Source organism: Ovis canadensis, chromosome 16 (genome assembly GCF_042477335.2).
Source record: "Ovis canadensis isolate MfBH-ARS-UI-01 breed Bighorn chromosome 16, ARS-UI_OviCan_v2, whole genome shotgun sequence".
Classification (NCBI taxonomy): domain Eukaryota; kingdom Metazoa; phylum Chordata; class Mammalia; order Artiodactyla; family Bovidae; genus Ovis; species Ovis canadensis.
The window spans coordinates 69,895,838-69,920,802 of NC_091260.1; the positions used below are offsets into that span (position 1 = coordinate 69,895,838).

The 24,965-nt window shown below is 43.4% G+C and overlaps 1 protein-coding gene across 1 annotated transcript in view; it reads left to right on the top strand.

The window, feature by feature from the left end:
• Window positions 1-24,965, top strand: part of RETREG1 (reticulophagy regulator 1) — a 156,916-nt gene that overhangs the window by 41,353 nt on the left and 90,598 nt on the right. Inside the window, exons 2-3 of the mRNA XM_069556125.1 lie at window positions 5,233-5,339; window positions 11,879-11,909. Of these exons, the coding sequence (XP_069412226.1) occupies window positions 5,233-5,339; window positions 11,879-11,909 (138 nt within the window). The remainder of the gene's footprint in view (window positions 1-5,232; window positions 5,340-11,878; window positions 11,910-24,965) is intronic.

Sequence of the window (24,965 nt, forward strand, 5' to 3'; positions counted from 1 at the left end):
ATTAAAGACACCAAGGGAACATTTCATGCAAAGATGGGCTTAATAAAGAACAGAAATGGTATGGAACTAACAGAAACAGAAGATATTAAGAAGAGGTGGCAAGAATACACAGAACTATACAAAAAAGATCTTCACAACTCAGATAATCATGATGGTGTGATCACTAACTTAGAGCCAGACATCCTGGAATGTGAAGTCAAGTGGGCCTTAGGAAGCATCACTATGAACAAAGCTAGTGGAGGTGATGGAATTCCAGTTGAACCATTTCAAATCCTGAGAGTTGATGCTGTGAAAGTGCTTCACTCAATATACCAGCAAATTTGAAGACTCAGCAGTGGCCATAGGACTGGAAAAGGTCAGGTTTCATTCCAATCCCAAAGAAAGGCAATGCCAAAGAATGTTCAAACTACCGCACAATTGCACTCATCTCACACGCTAGTAAAGTAATGCTCAAAATTCTCCAAGCCAGTCTTCAACAGTACATGAACCGTGAGCTTCCAGATGTTCAAGCTGGATTTAGAAAAGGCAGAGGAACCAGAAATCAAATTGCCAACCATCTGCTGGATCATGGAAAAAGCAAGAGAGTTCCAGAAAAACATCTATTTCTGCTTTATTGACTATGCCAAAGCCTTTGACTGTGTGGATCACAATAAACTGTGGAAAATTCTGAAAGAGATGGGAATACCAGACCACCTGACCTGCCTCTTGAGAAACCTATATGCAGGTCAGGAAGCAACAGTTAGAACTGGACATGGAACAACAGACTGTTTTCAAATCAGGAAAGGAGTACCTCAAGGCTGTATATTGTCACCCTGCTTATTTAACTTCTATGCAGAGTACATCATGAGAAATGCTTGGCTGGAGGAAGCACAAGCTGGAATCAGTATTGCCGGGAGAAGAAATATCAATAACCTCAGATATGCAGATGACACCACCCTTATGGCAGAAAGTGAAGAAGAACGAAAGAGCCTCTTGATGAAAGTGAAGGGGGAGAGTGAAAAAGATGGCTTAAAGCTTGACATTCAGAAAACTAAGATCATGGCATCTGGTCTCATCACTTCATGGGAAATAGATGGGGAAACAGTGGAAACAGTGGCTCATTTTATTTTTCTGGGCTCCAAAATCACTGCAAATGATGATTGCAGCCATGAAATTAAAAGATGCTTACTCCTGGGAAGGAAAGTAATGACCAACCTAGACAGCATATTCAAAAGCAGAGACATTACTTTGCCAACAAAGGTCCGTCTAGTCAAGGCTATGGTTTTTCCAGCGGTCATGTATGGATGTGAGAGTTGGACTGTGAACAAAGCTGAGCGCCAAAGAGTTGATGCTTTTGAACTGTGGTGTTGGAGAAGACTCCTGAGAGTCCCTTGGACTGCAAGGAGACCCAACCAGTCCATCCGAAAGGAGGTCAGTTCTCATTGGAAGGACTGATGTTGAATCTGAAACTCCAATACTTTGGCCACCTGATGCAAAGAGCTGACTCACTGGAAAAGACCCTGATGCTGGGAGGGATTAGGGGCAGGAGGAGAAGGGGACGACAGAGGATGAGATGGTTGGATGGCATCACCGACTCAGTGGACATGGGTTTGGGTGAACTCCAGGAGTTGGTGTTGGACAGGGAGGCCTGGCGTGCTGCAGTTCATGGTTTCGCAGAGTTGGACATGACTGAGTGACTGAACTGAGAAGACAGCATATTAAAAAGCATAGACATTACTTTACCAACAAAGGTCTGTCTAGTCAAAGCTATAGTTTTTTCGATAGTCATGTACAGATGTGAGAGTTGGACTATAAAGAAAGCTGAACACCAAAGAATTGATGCTTTTGAACTGTGGTGTTGGAAAAGACTCTTGAGAGTCCCTTGGACTGCAAGGAGATCAAACCAGTCAACTCTAAAGGAAATCACCTTGCTTATAGTTTCCTTTGTTGTGCAGAAGCTTTTAATTTTAATTAGGTCCCATTTGTTTATTTTTGCTTTTATTTCCAATATTCTGGGAGGTGGGTCATAGAGGATCCTGCTGTGATTTATGTCAGAGTGTTTTGCCTATGTTCTCCTCTAGGAGTTTTATAGTTTCTGGTCTTACATTTAGATCTTTAATCCATTTTGAGTTTATTTTTATGTATGATGTTAGAAAGTGTTCTAGTTTCATTCTTTTACAAGTGGTTGACCAGTTTTCCCAGCACCACTTGTTAAAGAGATTGTCTTTTCTCCATTGTATATTCTTGCCTCCTTTGTCAAAAATAAGGTGTCCATAGGTGCGTGGATTTATCCCTGGGCTTTCTATTTTGTTCCATTGATCTATATTTCTATCTTTGTGACAGTATTATACTGTCTTGATGACTGTGGCTTTGTAGTAGAGCCTGAAGCCAGGCAGGTTAATTCCTCCAGTTCCACTCTTCTTTCTCAAGGTTGCTTTGGCTATTTGGGAAACTATAAGCAAGGTGAAAAGACAGCCTTCAGAATGGGAGAAAATGATAGCAAATGAAGCAACTGACAAACAACTAATCTCAAAAATATACAAGCAACTCCTGCAGCTCAATTCCAGAAAAATAAACGACCCAATCAAAAAATGGGCCAAAGAACTAAACAGACATTTCTCCAAAGAAGACATACAGATGGCTAACAAACACATGAAAAGATGCTCAACATCACTCATTATCAGAGAAGTGCAAATCAAAACCACAGTGAGGTACCATTTCACACCAGTCAGAATGGCTGTGATCCAAAAATCTGCAAGCAATAAATGCTGGAGAGGGTGTGGAGAAAAGAGAACCCTCTTACACTGTTGGTGGGAATGCAAACTAGTACAGCCACTATGGAGAACAGTGTGGAGATTCCTTAAAAAACTGGAAAGAGAACTGCCTTATGACCCAGCAATCCCACTGCTGGGCATACACACCGAGGAAACCAGAATTGAAAGAGACACGTTTACCCCAATGTTCATCACAGCACTGTTTATAATAGTCAGGACATGGAAGCAACCTAGATGTCCATCAGCAGATGAATGGATAAGAAAGCTGTGATACATATACATAATGGCATATTACTCAGCCATTAAAAAGGATACATTTGAATCAGTTCTAACGAGGTGGATGAAACTGGAGCCTATTATACAGAGTGAAGTAAGCCAGAAAGAAAAACACCAATACAGTATACTAATGCAATGAAATTGAAAGAGGAGAGTGAAAAAGTTGGCTTAAAGCTCAACATTCAGAAAATGAAGATCATGGCATCTGGTCCCATCACTTCATGGGAAATAGATGGGGAAACAGTGGAAACAATGTCAGACTTTATTTTTTGGGGCTCCAAAATCACTGCAGATGGTGATTGCAGCCATGAAATTAAAAGATGCTTACTTCTTGGAAGAAAAGTTATGACCAACCTAGATAGCATATTGAAAAGCGGAGACATTACTTTGCCAACAAAGGCCCATCTAGTCGAGGCTATGGTTTATTCCAGTAGTCATGTATGGATATGAGAGTTGGACTGTGAAGAAAGCTGAGTGCCGAAGAATTGATGCTTTTGAACTGTGGTGTTGGTGAAGACTCCTGAGAGTCCCTTGGACTGCAAGGAGATCCAACCAGTCCATTTTAAAGGAGATCAGCCCTGGATGTTCTTTGGAAGGAATGATGCTGAAGCTGAAAGTCCAATACTTTGGCGACCTGATGTGAAGAGCTGACTCATTGGAAAAGACTCTGATGCTGGGAGGGATTAGGGGCAGGAGGAGAAGGGGACGACAGAGGATGAGATGGCTGGATGGCATCACCAACTTGATGGACGTGAGTTTGAGTAAACTCTGGGAGTTGATGATGGACAGGGAGGCCTGGCGTGCTGTGATTCATGGGGTCACAAAGAGTCGGACACAGCTGAGTGACTGAACTGAACTGAATGCATATATATGGAATTTAGAAAGATGGTAATGATAACCCTGTATGTGAGACAGCAAAAGAGACACAGATGTATAGAACAGTCCTTTGGACTCTGTGAGAGAGGGAGAGGGTGGGATGATTTGGGAGAATGGCATTGAAACATGTATAATATCATATAAGAAATGAATGGCCAGTCCAGGTTCAATGCAGGATACAGGATGCTTGGGGCTGGTGCACTGGGATGACCCAGGGAGGGAGGTGGGAGGGGGGTTCTGGATGGGGAACACGTGTACACCTGTGGCGGATTCATGTTGATGTATGGCAAAACCAATACAATATTGTAAAGTAATTAGCCTCCAATTAAAATAAATTTAAATTAAAAAAATAAAGGAAATCAGTCCTGAATGTTCATTGGAAGGACAAATGCTGAAGGTGAAACTCCAATACTTTGGCCATCTGATGCAAAGAACTAACTCATTTGAAAAGACCCTGATGCTGGGAAAGAGTGAAGGCAGGAGGAGAAGGGGACGACAGGGGATGAGATGGTTGCATGGCATCACCGACTCAATGGACATGAATTTGAGTATACTGCAAGAGTTGGTGATGGACAGAGTGGCCTGGCATGCTGCAGTCCATGGGAGGTCAGACATGTCTGAGCAACTGAACTGACTGACTGACTGTGCCTGAGAAGACCCTGCAGCTCTGGCTTTGTTATAATGATTCTGCTCCAGGTCAATTCTATTCCATCTAGCAGAGTGCTATTTGGGCCATACCCAAGATCGCAAATCCTTTGCCCAGATGGGCAGTTAGAGCAGAAAAGCCTGGCACAAAAGTACACATGGCTCAGGTGCTTTTATTTCATTGTCTCTAATGCCTATTAAGTAACTTTCTTCTTTGATTTTTGGCTCCTCTGGGTCTTGGTTGCTTTGCACAGGCTTTCTCTGGTTGTGGCGAGTGGAAGCTGTTCTCTAGTTACGGTGCTCGGGCTTCTCGTTGTGGTGGCTTTTCTTGTTGCATAGCATGGGCTGTAGGTACACAGGATTTAATTGTTTCACCTCGTGGGCTCTAGATCACGAGCTCAGTAGCTGTGGTGCACAGGCTTAGTTGCCCGCAGACATGTGGGATCTTCCTGAGCCAGAGATTGAACCTGTGTCCCCTGCATTGGCAGGTAGATTCTTAACCACTGGCCCACCAGGGAAGTCGCAAGTAACTTTCATATGGTCACGTTGTGGGTGCTTTTGACAAGTGAAATCATTTATTGAATCTATTTTATGTTTCTGTGGCAGAAAGTAAACCTAATTGTTTAAAAAAGGTAAAATCCTCAAATAGAAACAATGATTTGTCTGTTTTTTGCTGTGATAGGTTCCTTGCACTGACTCCATGGAGAGTGTATCACCTGATTTCCGTCATGATCCTTACACGTGTTATTATGCAGATAATAAAGGATATGATTTTGTCTAGAACAAGAGGTAAGAAAACTTTGAATTCATTTTTATAGCATTTAATTTTCTAGACCCTGAATGTCTGACCTTTGTGTAGACATTTTAACTAAGTGGTCTTTGAAAAGGAACAAAATAACAGATTGTATAGGCACTGGCTTTTTTAGTTTAAAGGTTTGTTAAGTGTTACTTTTAAATTATTAAAATTTATTTAGGTATTTATCATTTATTGACAGATGTGTCCTTAGTCATACTGCTCCTGCTGGGCAAATGGTTTGTGCGTGCTGGTTTCTCTTTTGGCTCTGAGTGCTGTTATTCTAAATAGCATTTTGATATTCAAGTAGGCCACAGTGAGGATGACAGTTAAATATTTATTACATCCCACATGACGAAACTGAGCCATTGGAAAATGGGCTGCTGCTGCTGCTGCTAAGTTGATTCAGTCGTGTCTGACTCTGTGCGACCCCATAGATGGCAGCCTACCAGGCTCCCCCGTCCCTGGGATTCTCCAGGCAGGAACACTGGAGTGGGTTGCCATTTCCTTCTCCAGGGGATCTTCCCGACCCAGGGATTGAACCCAGGTCTCCTGCATTGCAGGCCAATGCTTTAACCTCTGAGCCACCAGGGAAGCCACAGTGCTCTATAGTTCACTTTAAATCCGGTTTATATTTTAAGTCTATACGGTTCTTAAATTAACTCATGTGTAAACCATTTAGAAAGATTGTTTCACATGGCCGTGTTTCAAGGTTTGGAGGTGATTCCTTGGAGGTGATACCTCCAAGGTTTGGAGGTGCTTGTTCTGGGAACATGAACAGATTTGGTTTTGTCCAGTTACCACTTTTCTCAAATCTATATAGGTTGGTTTATATTCTTGTACATGTTCTTCCTTCTTGCTCTGTCCCCCTCCTCCCCATGCCCCTCTTTTCTGTTTCAGAGAATAGGCTCCTAACTGTCTCCCTTCTAACCCTAACCAGGCACCCGATGCTTTCTGTTCACCCTAACACATGTGTGCATGCTCAGTTGTGTTCAACTCTTTGTGACCCTTTGGACTGTAGCCCGCCAGGCTCTCTCTGCATAGAATTTTCTAGGCAAGATTACTGGAGTGGGTTACCATTTGCTCTTCCAGGGGATCTTCCTGACTCAGGGATCAAACCCACGTCTTCCGCATTACAGGCAGATTCTTTACCGCTGAGCCTTTGGGGAAGCCCCTCTGTTCGCCCTAGAAATACTAATTCTGCCTAGAGTTGGGGCTTCCCTGGTGGCTCAGATGGTAAAGAATCTGCCTGCAATGCAGAAGATCTTGGTTCAATCCTTGGCTTGGGAAGATTCCCCTGGAGGAGAACATGGCAACTCACTCCGGTATTCTTGCCTGGAGAATCCCCATGGACAGACGAACCTGGTGGGCTACAGTCCATTGGGGTCACAAAGAGTCAGACATGACTGAGTGACTAAGCACAGCACAGAGCTGGGGCATCTCCATGCTGTAGAGCTTTGTACTCGGGTTGGTGGGAACAACCCATGGCGATACCTGTGTTTCTGCCTGGGTTATAACTAATAGAGAAGAGCCTGTTTCTCTCAAATAGGCTTGGTAACATCTTTACCCCCCAGAAGCTTCCTCAAGGGAATCTTAGAGGAAAGATTATATTCTTTATTAGAAGAAAGAAAATAACCACTTACCTATTTTACCTGCGGTCATTCTAGCTCAGTAGGGTAACTGGACTCACATAGCAAGCTGAGCATCTCAATGTTTGCATTGGTGTACAGATCTGGTCCAAGGCCAGGCACAAGTTATAAGGAACAGACAAATGGGGAGGCCAAAGATGAAGTGGAAATTCGACTTCGTAACTGTTCCTTTTCTCACTCTTACAAGGACCGTTCCTTGTGTTAACTTAACCAGCTTGATGCTGTTGCACATGTGGAACTTTCATATCAAGAATTGCAAGCTATGAAGAAGGCAGTGGCACGCTACTCCAGTACTCTTGCCTGGAAAATCCCATGGATGGAGGAGCCTGGTGGGCTGCAGTCCATAGGGTCGCTAAGAGTCAGACACAACTGAGTGACTTCCCTTTCACTTTTCCCTTTCCTGCATTGGAGAAGGAAATGGCAACCCACTCCAGTGTTCTTGCCTGGAAAATCCCAGGGACGGGGGAGCCTGGTGGGCTGCCATCTCTGGGGTCTCAAAAAAAAAAAGAAAAAAAAAAAGAATTGCAGGAACGCTCTCCAACGCAAAGATTCAATTCTTTAAAGTATTAAGGTGGTAGGGTGGGAAGCACACCAACCTCCTAGAGCTAGAAGGCACCATTTCTTAGCAGTGGAGAGGCCTCTTCATAGCCTATTGGCTTCCTCTGGCTGCAGTGACAAATTACCACAAGTTTGGTTCTTCAGTACAACAGAAATGTCTTCACTTACAGTTCAAAATCAGTATTGCTGGGCCCAAATCAAGGTGTGGGCAGGGCCATGGTCCCTCCAGAGGCTCTCGGGAAAGATCCCTTGTCTGACCTGCCTTCTGCCGGTTCCTGGTGTCCTTTGCTTGTAGGACATCCCTCCAATTTCTGCTTTGTGGTTCTGATACCTCCTTCTCTGCCTGAGTGAAATTCTCCTCTGCCTTCCTTATCTTACAGGAACACTGGTGATTCCATTTGGGCCCCATGTGGATAATCTGGGATGGTGTCTCCATCTCATGGCCCAAAACTTTGTCACATTTGGTTAATACCATTTTCCATATCTGAGGGCTTCCAGGTGGCACAGTGGTAAAGACTCTGCCTGCAATGCAGGAGCTCCAGGAGACAGGGGTTTGATCCCTGGGTCGGGAAGACCCCCTGGAGGAGGAAATGGCTCCCACTCCAGTATTCTTGCCTGGAGAATTCTCAGGGACAGAGGAGCCTGGTGGACTATAGTCTATCAGGTCACAAAGAGTCAGGCATGACTGAATGTGCACACATAGCATTTTCCACATATAGTAACATTTTGCAGGATTCAGGGTTATTAAGGCCTGATAGTTTTTCGGGCTGTTATTCATCCTCCTACATAATCAGAACCTATTTATCCTACGATGAAAAATCCTTATACCACTGGGTTGTGTAGAGGTCAGACAAGAGCATTAAAAAAGAAGTACCTACACCAGTATGGGCCCCTCTGTTCAGCTTCCGGCCCATCACCTGAATATCACGGGTTTAGGCACCCATCAGTTTGTTCATATTGAGGACCTTCCTCTAGCCAGGCCTGTTGTGAGTGCCTCTCTAACCAAGTCCAGCTCTCACGCTTCTGCCTGTAGGGCCGGAATTTGGAATGGACCAATCTTTCTGTCCGAGTTTTCACTGGGGGACATTGCTCTCAATACAGCGTTTCTGCTGCATGAGGAGAAAAGGAGAAACAAGATTCATTCCCGTGCATTCCCAGGGCTCCCTCTCTGTGGCTGAAGAAGCCCTGGTGCCTGCTTCATCCTTTCTGATCCAGTCTTTTAGAACAAAGGCCCATTGAATCCCATGTGTGGTTGGCAGGAGCCTGGTCTTATAGGCCTTCAGCCTAGGGTCCTGTGGTGATGAATTGGTCTCCAGGAGGCACAGAATCAGCTTCGAGTTGGACCCAGAAATGGGAATTGGCTTTCTTTAGAGCTGTTGGGTTCTCATGAGACACCCTGGCCTGCCAGCAGGACTGGTGAAGAAAGGACCCCCGACTCATCTGTCTGCTCGTCTCTCCCCAAACTTTCCTGCTTCCCACAGCATTTCTGGCTCCTCCTTTCCCTTCATTATATCTTTAACACCATCTTAGACACTTAATATGAAATAGATGAGCAAAAGTGTGGCTGTACTGCCTTGGAACTTAATCGTTGTAAAACCCATGGGGCCCCATGTCTCTGGTTTCTGAGTCACTAGTGTGGATGCCTCCTCGCTGTGATAGATTTCTGTCTTGCTTTTTGTGCCCAAGTGCCTGCTCCCAGCATTAACCCCTTAATCTGGTTCCTGGGCAGGCATCTGTAGTGTGGGAAACTCCTCCCGCACCCTTCAACTTCTCTATCACCACCTTCTCTCTCTTTACTAAAGAACCACACTCTGCCCCACCTGCCCCTCACTGTCTTGAGATGCTCTTCACCTACTTCCCTGGGCAGTGGAGGAGGGCTCACTCAGCAGAGCCCTACGTGCTCCCCGTGGAGCGTGGCCAACCACCGTCCCTTTATGCCTTTCCTCCTTCCAAATCTACAAGATCCATTTGATACAGAACATGGTCCCACCTGGAATCACGGCCTATGAAGTGTAGGCATTTGTGTTCACTCTGCGCTGTCATTCCAGCTTGTGCCCTCATGGCTTGTGTGAAGGCCTGGATTTGGTCCCCTCGACTGTCATCGCATCTTGGACCTCAGCTTTTGGAAGTGCTGTCTCCAACCCCTGCCAAGGCTGGAGGGTGCTTCCTTCTGTTCAGCTCACTGCCATTGAACCAGCTCTGTGCCCCCAGTTCAAGTGTTTTCCTGCTCAGCCTCTCACCACTGCCCCATCCTCAGCCCTGAGCAGCCACAGCCTAGTCTATGTTCAATGATGGTGGTGCTGCTGTCTTCATCATTCTAATTTTCTCACTCCCTTAGGCAGGAACCATTTTTCCTTTTTTTTTTTTTGTTATAATTAACATACAATATAAGCTTCAGGTGTATAGCATAGTGACTTAATATTTTATACATTGAAAGTGAAAGTCACTCAGTCCAACTCTTTGCAACCCCATGGACTACACAGTTCATGGAATTCTTCAGGCCAGAATACTGGAATGGATAGCCTTTCCCTTCTGCAGGGGATCTTCCCAACCCAGGGATCATACCCAGGTCTCCTGCATTGCAGGCAGATTCTTTACCAGCTGAGCCACAAGGGATGCCCAAGAATACTGGAGTGGGTAGCCTATCCCTTCTCCAGAAGATCTTCCCAACCTAGGAATTGAACCATTGAACTGGGGTCTCCTTCATTGCAGATGGATTCTTTACCAACTGAGCGCTTAGGGAGGCCCTCTTTTATACATTATGAACTGATAACTGCAGTAAGACTAGTTACCATCCATCATATTACCACACAAAGTTGTTACAATATTATTAATTATATTCTCTGTGTGTGCACTGCATTCCCATGATTTATTTATTTTATAGCTAGAAGTTTGTACCTCTTAATCCCCTTCACCTATTTTGTCTATCTCCCTGACCCCTCTCCCCTTTGGCAACCATCAGCAGTTTGTTCTCTGTATCTATGAATTTATTTCTGTTCTGTTTCTTCATTTGTTTTGTTTTTTTGATTCCACATGTAAGTGAAATCATGTGGAATTTCTCTCTGACTCATTTCACTTAGCATAATACTCTCAAGTCCTTCCACATTGCTGCAAATGGCAAGATTTCATTCTTTTTTCATGACCAAGTAATACTCCACTATATATGTATATTGGGTTGGCCAAAAAGCTCATTTGAGTTTTTCCATAAGATGTTACACTACATCTTCTTTATTTGTTCATCTAGGTGAAAGGGAACCCAGATCAATTATACAGTTCTAATAATCTGATAAAAGGATGTAAGCAATTTTGAGAATCTTCCTGGGGCTGAATTCTAAGAATTTATCACATAGATCTTTGAGAGGGGCTTCTCAAGTGGCTCAGTGGTGAAGAACTCGCCTGCCAATGCAGGAGATGCTGGTTTGATCCCTGGTTGGGAAGATCCCCTGAAGGAGGAAACAGCAACCCACTCCAGTATTCTTGCCTGGAAAATTCCGTGGACAGAGGAGCCTGGAGGGCTATAGTCCATAGGGTCGCAAAGAGTTGGACACAACTGAAGCGACCGAGCACACAAAAGCATGCAGTGAAGTACAAGAGGGACAACATTATTTGATGGAAAAAATCAGAAACTGCCTCATGGCCATTTCTTTTCTTGAACTTCATTAAAGCTGGTATCTGGGAACATAGTATCAAGACATAGTCCAATGAAGAAAGTCATCGGAGAATTAAGAAAGCAAATGAGATCTAGGTGTATGTTTATACATATATACATGTATATATATTTTAATGTCGATTTCATTTGAGCCTAGATACACACTCAAAACACTTAAAGAATGAATAGATAAAAATCTCCTTTCTCAAATAACGGTTGTCCCTTTGTCAGTACCATTTCAGAGTTCACCTCAAATACCACCTCTGTCACTGGTGCTTTCATAACCAGCCACATTTTTCTGTCCTCCCTGAACTCTCATGGCTTATGTTTCTTTTAGAGTTCCTACATCCCCTACCTTAGTTCATGTTCACTTGAGTGCAGGTTTGGTATGCCCCACGGGATAGTACAGTCCTCCAGGCAGGACCATGTGTTCTCTGCTGTTCCATCTCTCCTGCTACCTATCCAACGGTTTTGCATATATTAGAATCTCAATGGACATTTGTGGACAATTTTCCTGAATGAGTTATGGTTACCAGAGGTAGACACTGTATGATTTGAGAGTTTCTAGAGTTTAAAGATCCAAGCATTCCATTTTAAATAGCCCAGAGTCTTTCTAAGTTGAGAAATACCTTAAGAGGAAAATACCTCCACTAACGTTTCACATTTACTTCTATTGCAGGTGCACAGTTGTGGAGGAGCCTCAGTGAAAGGTAGGGAACTTGCTTTCAATGTTACCACTGATGAAGGGAGGGTGGGGGAAGTGACTGGGCCACCGAGATGCATCTCTGAAATCATAGTTTAGCGACAAGAATGAAAAAAGTAATCTACAAGAGTGGGAAAATAAAAATACAGCTGAACTGAGGATGAGGATAAAATTGGGACTAGCTCTTGGAAGTAGCTCTCATACTTGCTGTAATGTTGGGCTACAAGCATGCTTGAGAGTCACAGTGTGTGAAGGAGTACAGAGAGGGAAGATTTGGGGGATGGGTTTCATTGGTGATTTCCTCTCCAACCTTATTTTGGGGTGTGAGCATCACTGCTGAGGTGGGTGAAAAACAAGGTTACGTTGAGGCCTGGAACTCTGCTGGAACGATCCTGAAGGTTAACCAGGAGAGAGCTATCGGTTCATAGAGCTCTGGGTTTGGGAACAGCGAGGAAGAGTGGGAGGTTCGTTTAAGCCTGACGGGGCAACGAGTGTCCACTGACCTCTGGGCTCCTGGTGCAGCCGCAGGCAAAGTTGTTCCGTTTTCATCCACCGTGCTCCACCTGGAAGTAAAGGTGCTCCACTCGGAAGTAAAGATGCTCCACTCGGAAGTAAAGGTGCTCCACTCGGAAGTAAAGGTGCTCCACTCGGAAGTAAAGGTGCTCTGCTGTGTGGAGGAGGAGAGAGCTGGGGCAGGTTATGCGGGGAAAGTAATGAATGTCACGAACTGCATATATGAGAAGTGGGAAAGTGAAGAAGATGTAAGGGTTGACACCCCAGTAAAACCAATTTTTGTAGTTATTTATTTTTTTAAGTTTTGCCTTCAAAGTATCTGCGTAGGACTGAAAGAGAGGGTTGAGTGCTCAACTTACATCCAAGTGGACTGTGTGCAGTGAAGGCTCAAAAAGGAGACAGGGTAATGCCTATAAAAATCCATGAAAAAAAAAAAACACCCCATAACCTGGTATATAACATACCCTTAAAAGCTGTGTGTTTATTTCAGGTGTAAAGGCCAATTTTATGACCAGTTGACATCTGTGTGCTTCTTCATTTTGGAGCCCGTATTTTCGGGGGGGGGGGGTTTGGGGGGCAATGTAAACTTGCCAAGAGACTCAGCAGAAGGAGACGTTGGCTCTAAGAAGGGAAATGTGATCTTCCAGGCACAGACTCACCCCAGCCTGGCTGTCTAGGGCCTGGGTTCTGGCTTGTCCCTGCTGACACACTGAGCCTCCTGGGATACGTGTCTGCAGATGCTTCCCCAAATGTCAGGTGGAGAAGTTGAGCATGCTCCCTGATTCTGGCTGGGGGAAGATCTGACCAAGTCAGCGGGTGTAATTTCAAAGGAATTTTAAAAGCTCTTCGATGGAATATCTTCTCAGACGGGTTAAGGCATTGCCTGTCTTTACTATAGCCCTTACCATCCACAGCCCTATGAAGTAGCTGCAAGGTGCCTGGGAGAATTTCCATGGCACACATTCTCTTAGCATGGAAATTAGAGTATTTGATAAGGGTTTGGAGAAAAACTTTAGCTATTGGTGAGCCCGGAAGGACCAAGGATCTCACTTTGCCAGTGTCAGGTTAGCTCCTTACAATGTGGCTTTTTAAACACTTGTAACATTCTACCCCTTTGGGGAAGTGCTTGTGTGTCCCCAGAGAAGCCATGCTCATGGAAATAGTCCTTTCTAGGGAGGTCTCTTTTACTTTGAAGTCACCCGATTGGATATTCAAGTGCAACTGATTTTCCATACTGGTCCTAACCCTGCTCCTAGTGGTCTTGCCAAGTTTACTGCTTTCTCGGCCTCAGTTTTCTCATCTGCAAAGTGAGAGTTAAGAGAGAGAATCATCTCGAATATTCATTCCAGCCCTGAAAAGTCTGCGATGTGATTCAAGGGGATTAGTGTTACTTTCAGCTTCCCAGGAGTAGGAAATGGCAACCTACTCTAGTATTCTTGCCTGGAAAATACCACAGACAGCGGACCCTGGAGGGCCACAGTCCATGGGGCCACAAAGAGTCGGGCATGACTGAGCGAGTACGTGTATGCATGCAGTGTTCCCTTGAGATTGCTACCCTTTTACCTTTCTGTTTGGCCAGTGCTTCTTTCAAAGTGATTTAATTCTCACTAGAAGGATCAGTTCAGTTCAGTTCAGTTGCTCAGTCGTGGCGGACTCTTTGCGACCCCATGAATTGCAGCACGCCAGGCCTCCCTGTCCATCACCAACTCCTCGAGTTCACTCAGACTCATGTCCATCGAGTCAGTGATGCCATCCAGCCGTCTCATCCTCTGTCGTCCCCTTCTCCTCCTGCCCCTAATCCCCCCCAGCATCAGAGTCTTTTCCAATGAGTCAACTCTTCACATGAGGTGGCAAAAGTACTGGAGTTTCAGCTTTAGCATCATTCTTTCCAAAGAAATCCCAGGGTTGATCTCCTTCAGCATGGACTGGTTGGATCTCCTTGCAGTCCAAGGGACTCTCAGGAGTCTTCTCCAACACCACAGTTCAAAAGCATCAATTCTTCGGCACTCGGCTTTCTTCACAGTCCAACTCTCACATCCATACATGACCACTGGAAAAGCCATAGCCTTGACTAGACGGACCTTTGTTGGCAAAGTAATGTCTCTGCTTTTGAATATGCTATCTAGGTTGGTCATAACTTTTCTTCCAAGGAGTAAACGTCTTTTAATTTCATGGCTGCAGTCACCACTAGAAGGATACTTCCCTCAATTTTCTTACTGCATTTTCCATTGTATAATTGCATTCCATCTTCTGTTCATCACACTGATGAACAGATGTGAAGTTAAAATGTGGATTTCTCTCATTTCTTCAATGGTTTAGTTTATTGTTTACAGTGATTCTTGGTATCTGGTACTGGCTAGTACAGTGGGGTTTTTCTTATTTTTTTTTTTTATTGAAGTATAGTTGTTTGGACTTCCTAGGTGGTGCTAGTGGTAAAGAACCTGCCTGCCAGTGCGGGAAACCCAGGAGACACTGGTTCAATTCCTGGGCCAGGAAGATTCCCTGGAGAAGGGCATGGCAACCCACTCCAGTATTCCTGCCTGGAGAATCCCATGGACAGAGGAGCCTGGCAGGCCACAGCCCACAGGATCACAAAGAGTCAGACACAACTGAAGCGACTTTGCACACCTGCCCAAGTAGTTGATAACATGAATCAACTATAAGTATACATATATACCCTCCCTCTTGAACCTCCCTCCCACCTATCCCCCATCCCATCTCTCTAGGTCATCACAGAGCACCATGCTGAGCATTGAAACATTCAAAACCATCTTATTTTAAGAATAAAGTGCAGTGATGAGCAGGAGGATCTTTGCAGGCAGAAGGGGGTGGGGTTTTGCTCCTGTGAGGCAGGTCGGATGAGGGTCTTTCCACTTGCAAGGTCTGTGGTGTTGAGCTCAGAAGTCTCTCTCTCCCTTGGCTGTGGTTAGACATCAACATTTCTCCTTCCCCTTTCCCATTACAGCCCATACAGCTGGATTCTCAGGTCTGTCAGCATAGCTGTCTTCTTCCTCATCCCAGCTTTGCACTAGTGGTTTGTGCTTGGCCCCAGAATGAACCCAGCCTCTTCTCTGAGGGCTGCGTTTAAGGGCCATGAAGTTGACTGTTCAAAGGTGGATGGAATGATGGACCATTCTGTATGACAGCCTCTAGGTCCACCCATGTCTCTTCAAATGGCTCAATTTCGTTCCTTTTTATGGCTTAGTAATATTCTGTTGTATATATATATACCACATCTTTTTTATCCATTCATCTGATGATGGGCATCTAGGCTGCTTCCATGTCCAGGCTACTGTGAACAGTGCCGCAGTGAACACTGGGGTGCATGTGGTTTAATAACTTTGGTTTTCTCAGCATATATGCCCAATAGTGGGATTGCTGGGTCAGTCATACAGAGTGAAGTAAGTCAGAGAAAAACAAATATCATATATGCATATATGTGGAATCTAGAAAAATGGTATAGGTGAACCTGTTTGCAAGGCAAAAATAGAGACACAGATGTAGAGAACAAATGTATTGACACTCAGCGGGGAAGGTGAGGCACTAAGGGGTGAGATGAACTAGGAGATTGCGATTGACTTCTATATACTAATATGTATAAAATAGATCACTAATGAGGACCTGCTGCATAGCACAAGGAACTATACTTAATGCTCTGTGATGACCTAAGTGGGAAGGAAATCCAAAAAAAGAGGGGATATATGTATACATATTGTTGATTCATTTCACGGTACAGCAGAAGGTAACACAACATTGCAAAGCAGCTATACCCCAATTAAAAAAAAAACAACAACAACAATGGACCACTTTACCTTCATGATGCCATTGTAGAGTTTTTCCATTAATAAAGAGCTCCTCGAAAAGAGAACTGTTGTGTGCTATTGCTAGAAACGTAGATTGGCATAGCTGCTACAAAAAATAATAGAGGTTGCTCAAAAAATTAAAAATAAGCCATTCTGATGGTGGTCCAGTAATTCCACTCCCAGGTCTAGATCTGAAGGGAACGAAATCACTGCCCTGAAGAGATGTTTATGCCCCATGTTCACTGCAGTATTATTCACAATAGTTAAGACATAGAAACAACTCAGTGTCCACCAGTGGATGAACTGATAGAGAAAACTGGTATATGTACACAATGGAATATTATTCAGCCACTAAAATAAGAAGGAAATTCTGTTATTCATGACAACGTGAATGAACCCGGAGGGCATATGCTAGGTGAAATACATCAGACAGAGAAAGACAATACTGTGTGATCTCACATGTGGAATCTAAAAATGTTACTCATTGGGGAAAAAAAAAAAGAGTAGAATGGTGGTTGCCAGGGGGCTGGGTAGTGGAAGTGAGAAGCTGTTGGTCAAAGGGTACAAACTTCCGATCATGAGGTGAGTGAGTTCTGGGGACCTAACGTGCAGCATGGTGACTGTAGTTAACAGTACCACATTGTTTACTTGAAGGTTGCTGACAGTAGATCTTAAATGCTTCCACCACCACCATGACAAAGTGATAATAATGTGAGGCAAAGAATGTGTAAACTACCTGCTGTGACCACATTTTGCAACAGGTACGTCTGTCAGATCACCATTGTACCGCTTAAACTTGTGCAATGTTGCGCGTCAATCATATCTCAATAAAACTGGAAAGAAAAGTAATTTCTCCTTCCTACAGTCCTAATGGCTTATTTCCATAGAGTCTGAGAAAATCTGCTTTGTCAGCTAAGCTTAAAGTACTTCCTCCAAAATTTAGCACAAAGATAATGATATCTCTAGCATGCATGTTCGTACGTGCATGTGTGTGCTTGCTCATTCGTGTCTACTCTTTGCAACCCCATGAACTGTAGCACACCGGACTCCTCTGTCTGTGGGATTTCCCAGGCGAGAGCACTGGAGTGGGTCGCCATTTCTTTCTCCAGGTTATGTTCCCCACCCAGGGATCGAACCCATGTCTCCTGTGTCTCGTGCATTGGCAGGTGGATTCTTCACCACTGCACCACCTGGGAAGCCCTGATGTCTCTGTGCATAAAGGATGCTCTCAAGTATAATGTGTTACACTTAACTAGTAAATAACAGTAAAGCCAGCATCAAATGTCTGATGTTACCAACAATAAAAACTGGATCATTTTAATCAGATGCCATTCACACACCAGTTTCTGTACCTGGAAAGTTCATTTTGTGCAAATATGATTCTCAGTGGTTAAGTCCTGAGAAGAGCTTGTGCTTGACCTTATTCTTTAATAAACATAAGGCCCAGCTCTGCATTCTGAACAGGATTTGTACAGAGTGGTCTGTCAACTGAACCAAATTAACAGTTTCTGTGGCTCATTTCTAGTAAAATGAAAGCTGACCTGGGGTATCATCGCTCTTAATTCTCCTGTGATCATGGCCGTGACTGAATAAAACCCCTGTTAACATAGGAGATATTGTCCCCATTACCTAAAAAAAACATAAAATTGGTTTCAGTTTGGCCTGATTTTTCTAAGTAAGTATAAATCAGAAAGAAGTATTTTTACTTACGTATATACTGATCATTTAAAATTTCCCAGATTAAACAGTTATAACCCAGATTAAAGAATTATTTTCATCATAAACTCTGTTTTATGGTTCAGTGTCAGTTTACAGAAAGTGTTGTTTTTTCATTAATGTTACAGATTTGGGGAGTTATGGCTGAGAACCCTGGGGTTTTCTTACAGACATCCCTGGAACCCCGATACCTTGGCTGTTGTCTTTCACAGAAAGTGGGGAGTGGCTGTCCAGGGGTGTAATGAGGGCCAGGTCTACTGTGCCTGACCTCAAGCTGACTGTTGGGGGGCACAGCAGAGAATTAGCAGATACTGCCTTTCTAGAGCCAGCTGCGATTAGCGAGAGAGTTGTGGGCTTTTTACCTCCAGTTCAGTCAAATCTCAGGACTCTCTGAGCTTGCTCTCTCTCTCTCTCTCTCCCCCCCCACCCTGCTCCTGCTCTCAGGAGAAGCAGTTCTGTGCCCTTACTTTGTGGAGTGAAATGCCCTTTTGTCTTGTCAGCTTCCAGATCATTGCCAGTCAAAGCATTCTAGCTGATTCTGTTTTTTTTTTTTCTCCCGAGGAAAAGGAGCCAAGAACTATTGGTCGTAAACCCGAGTCCTGAGCTGGCCCCAGCTCATAGGCCCAGAACCAAGTAGAGCATTGACGTGAGAGCTGTCTAATTAATTAAACCCTGGAGCACAAACCCATGCCTTGGTTGAAAGTGAAGAGTCATCTAGCATTTACTAAATTGTCTCCTTTGAGGAATAGCATTCAGTGTGAAAACAGCGTTTTCTTATTTATGAATCATCATTACTTGTCAAAATCCCACAGCCAGGATGAATTACCAAGTAAAAAGAATTAACTAGTCACATGGTAGCTTAAAAAGTTTCCTCTTTGCTATTACTGTGTGTGTGTGTGTTAGTCGCTCAGTTGTGTCCAGCTCTTTGTGACCCCATGGACTGCAGCCCTCCAGGCTGGCACAGCAGGAATTCTGGACTCACGCACTGAAACTACTAGATTTCACAGTTTTTAGTATTTTCAGAAGTGTCTAAAGTCACCTCGTAACTTGTATTTTGTTACCTTTTTTCATAAGGCATCCTGTTTTGAAGCTGTATTTTTTAATTTCAACCAGGGCTATAGTTAGGGAGCCATATCTCCATGAGTTTTAAAAGAAATTCTAGATATGAAGGATACATTTACCTGGAATGAATGAAAAAATTCTTTTCCTCAGAAGAAAAATGCTGACTTCAATTCAGAACCTGCTGGATTTTAGCACAAGCGTATCGGAGCTTGTGGCATCTCAGGCTGCAGACGTCTGGCCAGCCTGCAGGCAGAGCGCCGCCTTGAAAGTCTCTACCCTGCCAACACAAAAAATGCAAATAGGCCTTTTATTCCTTTTTTCAAAAATCATAACTGAGCACAACTCTGTAGTCATTTATTGTAGCATGGAGGGCCGAAGTCCTTTTATTCCCCTCTCTTGGGGAAGAAGAGACCCATTCAGTGACTGAAAGACGGCCAGCTCCTAGGCAGCGCTGCCGCCATGTGAACGTTTCTCAGAATTCTTCATCCAGATTCCAGTCTGTTGTGTTCATTTCTTAAAGTCGTGCTTTGACAGTCAGACCAGCTGAAGACAAGTACAGAGAAAAGGAGAAGCCAAGTTTTTTCTTTTTTGTTTTTTGGACTGTGCCACTCATGGCTTGTGGGAATCTTAGTTCCCCAACCATGAATCAAACCCGCTCCCTCTGTATTGGAATCATGGAGTCTTAACCACTAGACCACCAGGGAAGTCCCCTTTTTTGAAAAAATTTTACATTTTATTTTTCTACTTTAAAATTTAAAAATTTTATTAAAAAATTTTTTTCCTGCAAACTGTTCTTAAAGCTGTTTGAGAACAAGAGGGCTAATTCTGCTTGCTTCCTGTCTCTTCACCATCAGTGGGGTCTCTACATAAAGAGCGTTGACTTCCTGAAAAAGCTTCATGCTAGACATTTAAGGGCATTCCCCCCTCCTCAGGAGCCCATCAAGCTAAAAACCCTACTTGAAACTGACGTGCATCTGCACAGTTGCAAATGGATCTATTTCTTAGGCGTTACAAATAAAATGAAACAGGAAGTACAAACTGTTATGTATAAATGAGCTACAAGGATATATTGTACAACACAGGGAATAGAGCCAATATTTTCTATTAACCGTAAGTGGAATATAACTTTTAAAATTATGAATCACTGTGCTGTATACCTGTAACTTATACAACTTTGCACAGCAACTACACCTCAATAAAATGAAGAAAATGAAACAGGAAGTACGTTTCATTGACAAGGGAGATAAATTGCTAGACCTGTTTCCGGCTGTACAGTCCTTTCATGAGTAATATATTCTCCTTATATTCAAGCAGATTCATCAGGTCAGAATGTGGGTGGAAAACCCCAGGCCAGGCTCTTGGTGAGTCTGGAAGCAGCGGCCCCTTACTTAATACTCAGGGCTCCTAAGTGGAAAACGTTCGATATTATATTTTATAATAATTTATAGTTTTTGGTTTTTATAACTTGGGCCATTCCTTCAATTTGATAATCTGATTTAATGAGTCCAATTAGTTTTCCCCAATTATTTTAGAGCTACTCCATTTCTGCATGATTCAAACTGTGTGTCCATCACTGTGTCCTGTGGCCACACCACAGGCGTCTACAGCTACTTGATAAGAAGTGAAAGTTCTAGCTTTGATCATTTTACTTCGTGTTTTCAGATTCTCTTAGCCTCTTTGCATATTAGGTTTGATTTGCTACTGGACCTTGTGTATTGGGTTTCCCTGGTGGCTCAGACAGTAAAGAATCTGCCTGCAATGCAGGAGACATGGGTTGGATCCCTGGGTCAGGAAGATCCCTTGCAGAAGTGAATGGCTACCCATTCCAATATTTGTGCCTGGAGAATTCCATGGACAGAGGATCCTGGTGGGTTATAGTCCATGGGGTCGCAAAGAGTCGGACATGACTGAGTGACTAACACTTTCACTACATTTTTTCCCTGTATTATTAAGGATTTGAGAATACAGTTCACTTATAAATATATAAAATACTTAGGCTAGACTAATTGTTACCTAATAGCAGTCTTGCTTTAATAAATTTAAATTACCAGAGAAGGAAGAATGACCAGTAGTTAATAATATTTATCTTAACTTGCCCTGACCTTAGTTGTGATTATTTGAACATAAATTAAAATTTCACAGGTAGTTGAAGGTTTCTGTTCTCTGCTTGTCTTTGTCTCTTTCTCTGTCCTTCTCTTTGTCTCTCTCTATTGTTCTGAAACAATATTTATAGTCATATTTTCTAGTAGCATTTAAAACAATTTTTCCTGATTTTAAAAAGTAATACTTGCTAACTTAGAAAACTGAAAATATGGGAAACTTATGATAAAAAAGATAAAAGAAAAGCTCCTTGGAAGAAAAGCTATGACCAACCTAGACAGCATATTAAAAAGCAGAGATATTACTTTGCCAACAAAGGTCCATCTAGTCAAAGCTATGGTTTTTCCAGTAGTCATGTATGGATGTGAGAGCTGGACTATTAAGAAAGCTGAGCACCAAAGAATTGATGCTTTTGAACTGTGGTGCTAGAGAAGACTCTTGCGAGTCCCTTGGACTGCAAGATCAAACCAGTCAATCCTAAAGGAAATCAGCCCTGCATATTCATTCGAAGGACTGATGCTGAAGCTGAAACTCCAATACTTTGGCCACCTGATGTGAAGAACTAACTCCTTGGAACAGACCCTGATGCTGGGAAAAATTGAAGGCAGGAGGAGAAGGGGAGGACAGAGGATGAGATGGTTGGATGACATCACCAAGTTGATGGACATAAATTTGAGCAAGCTCTGGCAGTTGTTGATAGGGAGGCCTGCTGTGCTTCAGACCATGGAGTCACAAAGAGTCTGACCCGACTTAGCAGCTGAACTGAACTGATGATAAAAAAAGAAAACAAACCTTATAAACTGTCACCTAGAAATTCTTTTCCAGTCTTTTTATGAATGTACTGGTTGTGTTTGTTGTTTTTAGCTGTTTAGTTGCTTAGTCGTGTCCAACTCTTTTTCAACCCCATGGACTATAGCCCACCAGGCTCCTCTGTCCATGGGATTTCCCAGGCAAGAATGCTGGGGTGGGTTGCCATTTCCTTCCACAGGGGATATTCCTGGCCCAGGGATCAAACCTACATCTCCTGAATTGGCAGGTGGATTCTTTACCACTGAGCCACGTGGGACGCCCAGTTGTTCGTTCATCCTTTCAATAACTATTTATTGAGTGCCTTTGTTGCCAGTACTTCTAGGCATTTGTGGAATTAAATAAAAACAATGACAGACAAACAACTCTCCCCTCCTGGAGGTCACATTCTAGTGAGTGAAGCCAGAAAATAAATAAATTGCTATGATATATAATGTTAAGTGGTGAGCCGTGTTTAAGGGAAACTGAAGCAGGAGAGGAGATTAGGGAGGGTGAAGGTGGGAAGTGAGGGTTGAGTTGTATTAAAGTCCTCAGCAAGATTATTTTTGAGTGACGACTTGGAAGAGGTGAGGCTGTGAGTCATGTCTGGTTGAAGAGCTTCTAGGCAAAGGAATCAGCAAGTGCAAAGACCCTGGGGCAGGAGTTGATTTTTGTTTTACATCATTACTTTTATTTTTTAAATGCAACTATTGTAACTAGAATAAATGGAATATTATGTATCTGATTAAGATCATATTTCATTGTGTTGCATTAAGTTAATTTCATACTCTGTAAAGAGTATGAAAATGGAATATGGGATGTGAAAATGTATCATTTACTGCTAATTTTAAAAAAATGTGTAGATTTAAAGTATTGTAGGGTGATATCATACATGGTACATTACAGCTGTATGCTGGTACACGTCTAGAAGCTCTGGGTGAGGGGAAAACAAGTAGTCTTTAGTTTCTTGATTTGTTTATCCTTATCACATTTTTCCCCCTATAATGAGCATGCACAGCCTTTAACCTGAAGAGAGATGACAGGTACTCAGAGGGGAGAGCGTCCCACCAGGCAGGTGAGGCCTGTGGCTGTGGGCCTGGAGGGTGACACATAGCTTCAGGTACTCAGTTCATGTGAGGGCTCCGGCCCGCGAGCTGGTGTTCAGACACGGGGCTCTGGTTACCAGGATGGCACAGCCCAGGCCTTGGAGACAGGTCAGGGCTGAAGTCCAGAGATGCAGCAGGGCTCAGAGGAGAGGCCGGAGCCTCAGGGATACATCAGAGGCATTACAGGGGGCACTGACCAGCCCAAGTGTCGCTTGATACTAAGCCTCTGAGGATTGGTGTAAAGAAAATGATTAATGTGTGATTAAGTGATAAGTTAAAATGATGAATTTCCAAGGTCAGGTGACACTGGAGGGTGGGATGAAAGTGCTTCCTCCTTTCTGAGGCTTGGTGGCAGGCACAGGTGAAAGGCCCTGGTGCATAGCTTCCTGACTCAGATGCTCCTGGAAAGCTTATTGCAGTAAAATTTGGAAACTTTGTATCATCTAGATAAGATTTATATCTTATTTATATCTCAATCCTTATGCTCCAAACTGCAGTCTGGGGACAATTCAAATAAGAATGAACCTGAGAAGCCACTGTGTTCTCTTCTGAATACCCCATCTCTGGGTTATGTATGCCAGTCCTGTCTGTCTGTCATCTCTGTCTATACAACCTAGTTAGGGTGCATAGTCTATACCTTTGCACATTCCTTAATTATCTTTTAATGATTGTATTTGATATGTTGAATAATGTAGCTTTTCCACTAGCATGTACGGATGTGAGTGTTAGTTGCTCAGTCGTATCTGACTCTTTGTGACCCCATGGACTGTAGCCCTCCAGTCTCCTCTGTCCATGGAATTTTCAGGCAGCAGTACTGAAGTGGGTTTCCATTTCCTACTCCAGGGAATCTTCCTGACCCTGGGATCAAACCCACATCTCTTCTGTTTCCTGGTTGGCAGGCAGATTCTTTACCACTGCGCCACTTTTGAAGTCTATTAAAAATGGTACCATAATTACGTCGTCTTCTAGAACCAGTGTCTTAACACTAAACCTTTTTCAAAAAGATGAATCCACGCTGCTGTGTGTGGCTGTGGGTCCTTCCTTTTGTTGCCATATAATATTCCACCCTGTAGCTGTACCACAATTGATTTATGTGCTCTCTTTCATTGGACTTTGGGACATTTTTTACCAGACTGTCCACTGCTTCTGTCACTTTCCAAGTTTACCGTATGACAGTACCAAAGCTCAGAAAATGGGGAAAGGCAAATACTTAGCACACAAAGTGAATGGTTTTCTAGGCCAGAATACTGTAATTTGAAAGTGTGTGTAAAGTCTTTGTCATTTCTTTGGCTCAGACAGCTGTTTTAGTAGAATGATGATTGCCTTGCTGTCTTGGATTCTTGGCAGTGTTCTAGTGCTGGCCACCACTAGAGGGCGGAGGAGACCTAGGCCATCAGCGTGTTGAAGAAGCTTAGAATAAGGTGACTGCTGTTGAAACCTAGACCCGTGGCACCAGTGTTTTTAGCATGTGCACATTTCAGCAGGGCGAAAACATCCGTATCGCTCCAGTTACAGCAAGAAAATCCAATTAAAAGTCACATCTGTATCTACACGTCTATGCCAGGTTAAACCCACAGTTTAGTGTTAGTTAGTTCAGTCGTTAAGTCACACCATAACGACTCTCTGCCACCCCATGGACTGCAGCACACCAGGCTTCCCTGTCCTTCACTATCTCCCTGAGTTTGCTCAACTCATGTCCATTGAGCCAGTGATGCCATCCAACCATCTCATCCTCTGAAATGAATAAGGATGAAGAATAGCATCAAAGAAGAATAAGACGGATTGGGTGCGGAGGAAATTCACATACAGATGACCCAAAACAATGACAGATGACTCTGCTTCTCAGATGAGAAACAAGCTGATGTTCAAAGCCTCTAAGGACTCAGTAGTATTTTGAGTGTGTTACCCTGTTCCTATGTATTTCTACCCAGTGTTTTAAGAAATCTTCTGAACGTTCTCTATTATGTGATTTCCAAA